This window comes from Grammomys surdaster, unplaced genomic scaffold, assembly GCF_004785775.1.
Source record: "Grammomys surdaster isolate TR1022 unplaced genomic scaffold, NIH_TR_1.0 332765, whole genome shotgun sequence".
Classification (NCBI taxonomy): Eukaryota; Metazoa; Chordata; class Mammalia; order Rodentia; family Muridae; genus Grammomys; species Grammomys surdaster.
This window is the reverse complement of record NW_021627973.1, coordinates 62704-74259: the sequence shown is the minus strand read 5'-3', so window position 1 is coordinate 74259 and position 11556 is coordinate 62704. Positions and strand designations below refer to the sequence as shown.

The window sequence follows — 11556 nt, the reverse complement described above, 5'->3', positions numbered from 1 at the left end:
CTGGGATTTCTTTTCCAACCAAACAGAAGTGGAGAAGCCCCAAAGAGGAACCTGAAGCAAAATGGAATTTTCCAAGTTGAGATACAGCTAAAATGTTGCATCTAAAACTTTTATAACTCTGAAAAAGATCTTTATTTTATGGCCCTAAGTAAGCAAAATGAAAATTTATCGTAGGATTTATTACTGACATCACATAGAAGAGATACCAAACAGCAATCAGGAAATCACAAAGTCCCACGTTCTTGCCTACCATCAGCTGACTTCGGGTAAAGTCATTTATCTTCACTAGATTTAGCTTTTTCATCATGAAAAAAGTGGTTTTGGTTTTTTTTTCCGTTTTAACCTGTTTTAAATCAGCATAGTATCAGTAAATTTTGCCCCTTGCTGATCCATATGACCTCAAAGGCTACTTCTGTAACAAGATTACAAATAACTCAGTGTCACCCGGCCTCTGTGTCACAAATCCATGGGAAAATAGGTGAGTCTGTGAGTGAACGCTCTGCACAAATCCATCACTTCACTACTGCACGTTATGTATGGCATGGAACATCCAGGGCACACACATGTGATAAGACAGTCATTTTCCTTAATACCTGATAATTCTTAGCACTTACAGTACCAAGAATAGAGTAAATAAACAACTTAGGTAACTCCTTGAAAAAAAGATTTAGTTTATGCACATGGGTGTTTTTGCCTACCTGTATGTCTGTGTGTGCCAGTTGTATGGCTGAAGCCTGTAGAGGCCTGAAGAGGGCACCAGATCCCCTGGAACTGGAGTTACAGACAGTTGTGAGCCATCATGTGGGTGTTAGGAATTTAACCCAGGTCCTCTGAAGATCAGCCATTGCTTTTAACTAGAGAGTCCTCTCTCTTCAGACCACTACTCTAGAATTCTTTTGAATTGATTTTAAAAGCAATTGAACATTGGTTGCTGGTAATGACTATGACTGCAAAGTCCTTCATGGATAGTTCACATAAACACAATCATTATTGGGGGGGGCAGGGGAGCACATCTAAAGAGATGTACCTTAATGATGGCGACAGCTGGTAGGTCTACATTTCAGAAGTGAAGAAGAGGGTTAATAGGACAGTATGTCACGAAGCTTCCTTCTGAGAAACTGGACCAATAGGAAATCATTCCATGAAATTCTGATGGAAATGTTCACATCACCAGATACCATCACTGACTATCCAATGATGACTATGTCAAAGATAGTACGTACGGGAAGTGTGGTGGAGCAAAGGAAGACTTGATGGCACCAGCATAGATAGCCAAGATGGACACAATTACACAGGCCAGGAAAAGTGAGGCGAACTTATTCACATAGCGTACGCCGATGAATACTACCAAGACCATGAGGATCAAGAAGGCTGTACCATAGACGCGCATGTTGTTCAGCATGGCTGCTGACTCTTTAAGTGCATCATCACTCCGAAAGATGGCAGCTCGGGGAACAATATACACCTGTCAGAAGAAGAAAGAGAAGTAGTTAAGATGTGAGACTGTTTCAAAACAATCAAGTAGAGGGGCTATAATAAAGACAGCTAAACAAAAGAATCAGACACACCAGAAGAATGCATCATATCATATTACAGATGGTTGTGAGCCACCATGTGGTTCCTGGAGCTTGAACTCAAAACCTATGGAAAAGCAGCCACTGCTCTTAACCACTAAGCCATTTCTCCAGCTCAATTTTAATCCTTTTAAGGGGGTTGTATCCTTTGTACCTGGAGTTACAGACAGTTGTGAGATACCATGTGGGTGCTAGAAATTGAACCCTGGTCCTCTGCAAGAGCAGCCAGTGCTCCTAAGCACTGGGCCTGTCTCCAGCCCTCCTTTCTTCTTTTTAATCATTTATTTTTAGACAGGTCTGATTACCTAGCCCTAGTTGGCCTGGAACTCAAAGAGATCCACCTGCCTCTATCTCCCAAGTGCTACAATTAAGGTTATGTACCATACCTAGCTGCAAATTAACCAAAATTTGGCTTTAGGATGTCTATAAAAATGTTATGCCGTAGATTATGTGTTTTCTATTTGCTATTCTGAATATCTGCATTTGCAAATGGGAAAAAGAAAAATGAATAATTTTATTCAAAAGGCTATAGAAAAGATGTATACTATATGTAGAGAAATTAAAAACTCTTTCATTGGTATAAAGTTATCAAGAAGAGAGGTTCGGGATACAACTCAGCCAGTGAAATACTTGCTGCACAAGAATGAGCACCTGAGTTTGATCCCCAGGACTTAAGTTAAGAGCTAGGCATGGTGGTATGTGCTTGTCATCTTAGCACTGGGGAGGTAAAGGCAGGAGGAAACCTGGAGCTGACCAGCTCCACAGACAAAGGTGTTGAGCCCCAGGTCCCAGTGAAAGACCCCATCTCATAAAACAAACTGGATGTGGAACAGCAGGTGAGGAAATAGGTTGATTGCTGGCTTCTACACACATGTATTCAACACACTAGAACACATACATACAAACACACGTACAATATAAAAAATAAACTTTATTTTATTTTTTTTTCATTGACATATGTGTAAGTCTTTTGTACTTAGATATGAACTCCTTGGTTGAGGTGATAGAGTTGGGGACAATCAGATAGAGGAGAAGGACAGACAGGTGAAAGGACAACTCAACCTTTCTGCTTCAGCATCATGGTAAGAGGACAGTCCCAGGCAGTCATCACCTGATTGGCTGCCCCACACTTCGCCTGATCTCAGAAACCTTGGTATCTCAGGTCAAAATAAACCCACAGAGCTTCTACACTGCAGTCCACAATTACTCCATCACTTACCAGAAAGATTTCAATGGCACCAAGAATATACATGGCTGCTGCAAATGTTGTGCCAAGATAAAAGCAGAGGCCCACAGCCCCGCCAAACTCTGGGCCCAGGGCCCGGGAAATCATGAAGTATGAGCCCCCGGCTACAAGACAAAATAGAATTTCAACAGAATAAATAAAGTAAGGGCATCACTAAAAGAAGTGTAAACAAGTCATAAACAATAATTTTAAAATATGCACAAAAAGATGTTTCAGACTTTGGGAAACCGAATGTAACAAAGTAGATTTGCTAGTGGGAATATTGTGTGCTCAATACTCTACATTTTGTCACTATTAGGGGAAAAAAATTGGAAAACTTCCTATAGAAATAAGACAGTCTAATAAAACATTTTATAAGCAAAGAGTGTGGCTGAAATTAGAGCACTGTAGTCTAAAAATAATGAGATTTCAAAACCTTAAGCTAAACAGCATTTGTTTCTCTGGCTTCTAGAAAGTGTCTGTTACAATACACTATGAACAACAGAATAAACACATTAATTTTCTTTGGAAAAGCATAAACACAGTGATTGCTCAGTAGTAACCTCTGAAATTCAAGGTTGGGCTACTAACCTGGCACCACTCCGTTAGTGGCAATGGCACTCATGGAGATGGCAGTTAACATTGTCTGTAGAAGAGAAGAATTTTACTACAGAGTAGAGCTGACATTTCCATACTACTTTCCCATGTATGAACGTCAGAGCACTTAACAAACATTTTACTCTAACCCATTTTTATGAAGCGTTGCTGTATAACATATTCAAACGAAACAGCTAGGGAGTTAACATTGCAAAGTAGGCTGAACTTACCTACACACTAGCTACAATGTCAAAAATACAGTAAGAACCATTAGAGGGAAAAATTAAAATATTATGTAGAAGCACAGTACAGAAAAGGCTTGAAAGTGAGAGTTGCTGGAGGCATAGTTACTAGCTAGTGGCTACTTTAGTGCAAATGAGATGGAAAACCAACAGTGTGGTAGTGGGAGTAAGAGGGAAAGTCTGCATATGAAATAGTTCACAGAGCACAGATTGGCCATGGTGAAGGGCAAAGGAGGAATATGACCTAGAAATTTCGAGTTTGAGAAACTGGAAGTGGGGAAGCCTGTGCTCTTAAGTTCTTAATGACATAGGTTATATCTGTTTAACCTGCATGGTTAGTGCAGGGGGAGGATGTAATGGTTACTACAACAACCAGAACAGTAGAAAGTGGGCAGGGATGGAACAAAGAAGAGTGAGCAGTTTAAATGAAGGAGAATCAGAATGGGTTGAGTGTGAGAGAGAAGTCCTGGGGAAAACTGAGTGATTTCTGGGAAAGGGACAAAAAGACCTCAAATAATCCAAACCTAATCCAGGCCCAACTCACCCTTCCACGGCACCACCAATTGTACTTTCAGTACATTTTGGAATAGTGTATGCATTTTCTAATGTTTTCTGTTACAACATCAGTGTTTTCTATGCTCAAATTATCCATATTTTAGATTATTTGAAGACCTGCATTTTGTTATGTATTTCCAAAAATCTAGGAAACCATATACTATATAGTAAGTAATAAACAATAGCTGCTTGGTGAAAATCTTTTAGATTTTAAGATGAAAATTCTCTCTCCTGTTGGGGTCATGAGTCTTTTCACATATTTTCTGTGCTGTTCCATATTTTCTGTGCTGTTCCCCAGGAGGTCAAGCACATATACTCTTGGCAGCTCGAAATGACATAGGGTAAGTTCTAGGAGCCAATGCCCGACTTACACAGCAGCAGCAGATGAGGACAATTGCAAAGGCTTGAAGGACTCCAGCTGTGCCCACTACCCAGGTAAGACGCAGAAAGAGGATCACTCCAAAAATATTCTGTAGACATGGGAGATAGACACCCATGAAAGTACCCATTTGGGGGCTCTGAAAATAAAAATGTAAGACAAAAGGGAAATTATGTAGTTAGCCATAAAAGATGCTTTGATTTACTATATTAATCTCAAAGTAGAGTCAGGAAGTTTAACCACTACCTTTTAAGATCTCTTAGTAAAGTTTATCACTATACTTCTATTATCTATATACATTTGTAATTTGGATAACTTCCCACATGTTTTTACTATATCTAAACAATGGAACATTCAAAAATCTAAAAATATTATTCAAAGTTGCTAAAATTCTTTTCATTTAAAAACAGAGCAATGACTTGTGGAAATTGTTGAGAATTCAGGTTCAAATTCTTCATAATAGTTGGTAAACAAAATAGATGGGGAAAGTAAAAACTTGAAGGCCATTTGGTTCCTTCACAAATTGCTGACCTAACTGTGTGAATTTGCGTAATTTTTTTAAAATTTATTTTTAAATCAAATCGTAATTTTTATTTATTCACACAGGGGTTATAAACACAAAAAGGCAGGACATGGGGAAGGGGATGACAGCAGAGCGTGGGTGTTCAGGGGGAGTACAGATATCTTTCAGAACAGGGTATAGATTGGGTGAAAGTTCAGGGGACAGGTCACTATGACTCTTGTCTATGATTCACTTGTCCTTATCTAAGTTGGTACTATCTGCCAAGGCTACCTATTTACAAGGTCTATGACTAGTCAGGCTGGTAAATTTCCACAAAAGCTGCCTGTTTACAATAGCTTATAACCATTTGTTTCAATGTTTTCCACAGACACCCAAGACTTTGTGTTAGCATACATGTATGACAGGCCTATTGCTGATTTTAGGCCTATGGCTGATTTTAGGCCTTCAGTGTGTAATCAGGGCTGCCCCTGTCATCTCCTCCCTTCTCTAAGTATAGAAGGGCTGTGGCAATTCTAATCTTGGGAAGGCGGGGATAGAGGCCTGACCTCCAGTAATTGAAGGGGACCTTGTAATGGCTCCGGTCTCCCTGTCGTTGTCCAGTGAGGCATGGAGCCATACCCATCCCAATGTCTTTTTCCTGGAGAGGGGATACTTTTGACATCAACCCCTATGCAGTCAGGCTTGTCCGTCAGGGAACCCAGACTGTTCTATGACAGTCCATTGATAAAAGAGATTATTAATATAGATTTATATTTCTTTAAATAGTGTCTTCATGACTCTCTGAGTGTGGAAGGAGTGGCTGTTGGCGCTTCTGTTCTGATATTACAAGGACTCTGAAAAATTGGCTTTAAAAACAAAAGAGGAGGAATGGTACTCCCCCCACCCCATCCCAGAAGGAGTCTCCCGAAATACTCTCCATCATGCCTTGTTCACTTTTAATTCTCTAAAACTGAAAGCTCATGGCAAATCTGCTGCTGACTGCCTGTTGTATCACTGAGACCAATAAAAACTATGCCACAGCTATGTGGAAGGACCCTCTTACCCTTAAAGGGAATGGCCTGGACCCAGTTCTCTTATGGGGTCAAGGATTGATATGCCTGTTTGATACCACAGAAGACACAGCTAAATGGCTGCCAAAAAGATTAATGAAATAAATAGATACCCCCACAAAGCCAGGTCCAACTATAAATAAGATGAATAACAATCGACATCCAGGGAAGAGAAATCTCCCTGAGAATTCCCTTCTTTTTCCTTTCTAGGTAAGAATTGGCATAATTTTATTGTAAGAAAAATAGTAGTATTTTTAAAAAGCCTTAACAATTGCTGGGTATCATTATCATGGTACATGCCTATGATTCTAGCACTGGAGGCTGAGGCAGGAGGATTCTAAGTCTGTCTTATATTTGAGGCATAGTCTCAAAAGACAAACCAAAACAAACAAAAGAACCCCAAAATCCTTGTACCAGGCAGACAACTTGAGCAGCCACGTAGATATACTCCACTCCACTGATGTGCTAATATCTTTTCCTGCAATGCTGTCAGTCACATGGCTAACCACTTGGATGGTTTCTGCTCAAATCTACCATGACAGAGGGCCTCCTCTGACCAGCCTACCAGAGTAGCAACTCCTTCGAGCAGGCTCTCGATAGTCTCATTGTTTTGAACCCTGCTTGGTTTTTTGTCAAGCCTTAACTAACACTAAAAATGTTATATACTTTAACAGTTTAAAGAGCATAGGGACTGGCTTCCCACATGGAGCTAGGATACTGTACATCTGTCTGGGCCATGATGCCCATGCTCAGCATTGCCCTGGGCACGTAAAGTATGTACTACACTGTTTCTTAACATGGATGGATGCCCTGGATATGTCTCCATCATCTTTACTTATCCCAGCTGTTTTGAGATATCACCTTGGTAGGCTTCTTTTTCCCTTCAGTGATGTTCTCTGCCTCTTCATGTTCCTTTGCTCCTTGTGTCAGATTTGTATAGTTCGCCATGCGGTTGAGGAGAGAAGACACCTTCGGTCTGGTGTCCATTTCTTCCTACAAAGCCAGAAATAATTTACGAAGGATACTGAAATTCAGCAACAAAATAGGCTCTCAACCAGGATACAGAAAAATAAATGATAAAATTTTTCACAGATAAATATTTTAAGAGAATTCTTCAGTGAGACAATTTTTTCCTCACATTTGAAAGACTGTACAGAACTGAAGGTACAGCTCAGTGAGAGTAGCTGCCTGCATGCTCATGGTCCAGGGTCCACCCCCCAGCACCGAGATGGTAGAAAAGACCATGCTTAATTAGGGTAACAAGTCAAGGTAGGCTAGAGTTCCGCGATGCATTAAGGTTTTTCATACAAATGTGTATATAATTATGTTTGTGTTCTCATTTGTTCCCCTCCTCCTCTGCCTTCTCCCATTCCTTCTGAACCTCTTAGAGACTAGGTTCCCTTCCTTCCCAAATTAGTTCCCCCTTCTCCTTTCATGTTACATGCGTTCTATTATCCTGTCTCTACCTCTCTGCTCACTTAATCTCCTTACATCTCCTTTCCTTCTCACAGTCTGTGTGCACTTTCCCTCTCTCCCTTTCTCCTTCTTTCTCTCTGACACACACATACTTATATACACATATGGGAGAAAACATTCACTATTCAGTATCTGTCTTAGTTTAGCTTATTTTGCTTAACATAAATGATGTTTCCAAACATTCTTCTGAAAATGTGACGGTTTCATATTTCCTAGTAGCTAATCAATTCTACTGTACAGGTTGGAAAGACAACCCAGTCAGTGGATAAGAGCCCTTGTTATTCTCTCAGAGTTCTGAGTTCAGTTACTAGCACCCACACTGGGAGGCTCACAACTCTACTAACTCTGTCTCCAGGGAAATATGATGTCCTCGTCTACACAGACACATACATATATAGATAATTAAAATATTACCTCAAAGAGTGCCAAATTTTTATCAAAATATTCATCTCCTTCTTCATAGTTGGAATTATTGAGATAAGCATTTCGAGCTTTTTTATGTCCATCATCTGAAAAGAAAGGAAAACATTGGTTTTTCATGGGTACTAAGACACCAGCACCAATAACTATGTTGCCTCTGTGTTAGCAGAAACCACTTCAGAATCAAGTTCAGCTTGAGTGGTAGACCTCAGTTAGCGCTGCTTAGAGAATGTAGTATTCTGGCAAAACAAATCAGGAAACCAAAGAAATCAATACAAAGTTCTTTTCCTAATACAGAGACCTCTGGAGGCCCTACCCTTGAACTTACCCACAAATAAACAAAAACACATAGTATTTCTTTCTTGGTGTGTTGTACTGCTCTAGGCATGGGCTACTTTACAAATTGTTGATGCTGATAATGGGGGAAAAAGCTATTTCCAAGGCTATGTTTTAGATGTATGTGTATGTATGTGCATGTGGTGCGTGCGTGCGTGCGTGCGTGCGTGCGTGCGTGCGTGCGTGTGTGTGTGTGTAGAACAGTGTACATGTGGAAGTCAGAGGACAACTTGGTAAAGTTGATTCTCTCCTACTTTTGTAAGGTATGGAGCGCAGGTTGTCGGGGGTGCATGCCAAGTACCTGTTGAGTAATGTTGCTGACCTCCTTCCTAATGCTTTATCAATTATAATAGGTGACTTAATCTTTGATGATAGTTTTAAAAAAATTCTTTGATCATTTTTTAGGATGTATGTTGAATATATTCAACCCTCCCATTGCTTCAAACCCAGCTTTGAGACTGCTTCTGGTTTTTTTTAAAGCTTCTTTCCCATGAGATCCAGTTTGTGTTGCTCAGCAAATCTCACTTTGGGGATTAAGGTATGCTCTGGTGTGTAGTCATACTATTAAGGTCATCATCATTAAATGATGACCTGAATCTCTTCTTCACAGCAATCATTAAATGATAATAGCTCCTCAGCTGGTGCTGGGATTACATATCCACTTCATTCCCACTGTACTGGATTCTGACTGGCTGGAGCTTGTGTACGTCTTGTGTACACTCCAACAGTCACTGAGTTCATATGTACTTCTGTCTGGAAAAGTTTCCTTTAAATAATCCATGACCTTTGGCTCTTATAATCTTCCTGCCCCACCACCCCCTCCACCAAAACCCCCAGCCTTGAGATAACATATGAAAATTCAGTTTGAGGCTAAGCACTCGGTAGTCTTTTGTTCTCTGTATACCAAGCAGCTCCAAGTCAGTAGTAGTTTTTGAAAGAGTCTCACCAGACTAGTCTCAAACTCGTGACTATCCTTTCTCAGCCCCTAAAGTACTAGATTATAGGTGTGTCTCTTCATGGTCAACATCTAGTATATTTTTGTATGAACCCTTCCATATTATTTTTATGTTGAAAGTACCTAACTGGAATCTAATGAACTAACTGTAAGCAAACAAAGAAGAATCCAAGATCCTGAGACAGCAAAGCTTGTGCTATATATGAATACTTCCTAATCTTTACCTTTCTAAATTGTACATAAGTTATATAATTGCACAGTCTGAGAGGAGAGAAGAGAAAAACGTATAAATGTTATTTAAAACTTAGATTTCTATTACTGAAAAAATATACTTTTTAAATATAAAAATTAAAGAAAAGTAAAAGCACTGTATATTACTTTAAATCTATTAAGAGGAGCCTGGCAAAAGGACAGCAAACTATGGAAATGAGCTGGTCATCTGAAAGGACGGGAGCCTGACATGAAGACGCTCCTGATGGTTGAGAGGAGTACAGAAAAGGAGCACATGACTGACACATGAGATGTTCAAAATAAGATTTAAGCCAATTTTGTCAAGTTTTAAGGAAACAATATATACAACTGAAAAATAATAGAAGAATCAAATAACTATGCTGTTTTGTGCTAATTACATTTGAGGATAATTATATAGCTGAAGACTAGTTTTCTTGTTTCTTTTGAAACACACTGTAGCTAATTTATGACACAAAACAGTACACAGAAAACTCCCACCAGGGGGCTCAATTTTTCTCCTAAGCTACGTGTCTCTACCCTCTCAAACCGCCATCCCACAAACATGGATCAGGTAATGCAGTTTGTTGAGCCAAGTCGGCAGTTTGTAAAGGACTCGATTCGGCTGGTTAAAAGATGCACCAAGCCCGACAGAAAAGAATTCCAGAAGCTCGCCATGGCCACAGCGATAGGATTTGCTATCATGGGCTTCACTGGCTTCTTTGTGAAACTGATCCATATCCCTATTAACAACATTATTGTGGGTGGCTGAGTCCTTTCTCATCATGGGACGAGTGAACCAATCAGGGGGTGACAAGCTCATGAAGTAAAACGTTGCCTGGATGCTTTGTGTTTTTTGTTTCTTTCCATCTTCCTATGAGTTTTTTTTTATTTCTAAATTAAAATAATTTCAAAATAAAAAAAAAGAAAAAAAGAAAACCCCCACCAGTTTGCAAACCTTTGTAAAAATAACAGATCTAGGCAATCATCTCAATGGCTATGAGAGCCACTGATAAAGAGCTGAAGAAAACCTGCCAGTGGGTAAATGAAGGTGATCACGAGCCTGTTGACCAACACTAACATCACTGAGGGCAAGACACTGTTCATCCTATGTATTCTTCACAAAAGAATGGAAATTCAATCTATTAAGCCTCACCGGGAATACAGGAAATACAAAGGAAAATACAAAAATATATGGTAAGCATACTCAAAGATATAATCTCCACAGTCAGAACATAATGATAATCTAATTTCTTCAGCAAATCACAAGCTAAAAGAATAAACTTTTACAGATTAAAGCCTTTGATATGACTGAAATCTAAGATATGATCTTTGTTAGAACCCTGGCTCAAATAAATGTGAAAAGGTATTTCTAAAACAGAGAAATGTTGGGCTAGAGATGACACAACTGCTCTTCCAGAGGACTTGGGTTCAATTCCCAGCACACACACAGCAGCTCACAATCACCTGTACCTATAGTGACAGGGATCCAACACCCTTTTTTAGCCCATGGACACCATATACACATGCTGTGCGTAGGTACATATGTACGCAAAACATCCATACACATAAAATAATATAAAAAATTAAAAACAGGGAAATTTAAATATATGCTTAACCGGTAAAGGTTGCATTTATTATTACTCTTGGGCTTCTGCAGAACCAGGAAGCACCGGCGGACTAGGTCACTGGCTCCAATGGGATCTGAGAGTCTGCAAGACCAGTTTCTAACTCCAGTGGTCTCAGAGGTCAGTGAGTGTTCTGAGCTTCAGTGGCCAAGGTCCCCTGAGAAACTGGGATTTGGCTTAAGAGGTCTTTAAGATTAGTGTGGGTGTGGGTTTTGAATTCTGAGGTTCCAGTGGTCACTGCAGGACCTGAAGTCTAGACTATTGTGGTCTCTCAGGGGTTACTTAGACCTACAGCTTTAGTCACAGCCCACATACAGATAGTACCCAGACTTGAGTGGCTCTGCTATTTGATATCCTGGCCCCGATGGA

At 39.9% G+C, this 11556-nt stretch overlaps 1 protein-coding gene and 1 pseudogene across 4 annotated transcripts in view; one reads left to right on the top strand and one right to left on the bottom strand.

Annotated features, from left to right (window-relative positions):
* LOC114616628 (solute carrier family 12 member 6) overlaps positions 1 to 11556 on the bottom strand; it is an 88453-nt gene that overhangs the window by 24906 nt on the left and 51991 nt on the right. For all 4 annotated transcript variants that reach the window (XM_028762055.1, XM_028762057.1, XM_028762056.1 and 1 more), the window contains 6 exons: positions 8035 to 8129; positions 7006 to 7137; positions 4565 to 4711; positions 3391 to 3445; positions 2794 to 2924; positions 1224 to 1465 (listed from right to left, as the gene is read on the bottom strand). In XM_028762055.1, coding sequence (XP_028617888.1) covers positions 1224 to 1465; positions 2794 to 2924; positions 3391 to 3445; positions 4565 to 4711; positions 7006 to 7137; positions 8035 to 8129 — 802 coding nt within the window. The remainder of the gene's footprint in view (positions 1 to 1223; positions 1466 to 2793; positions 2925 to 3390; positions 3446 to 4564; positions 4712 to 7005; positions 7138 to 8034; positions 8130 to 11556) is intronic.
* Positions 10125 to 10402, top strand: LOC114616630 (annotated as a pseudogene).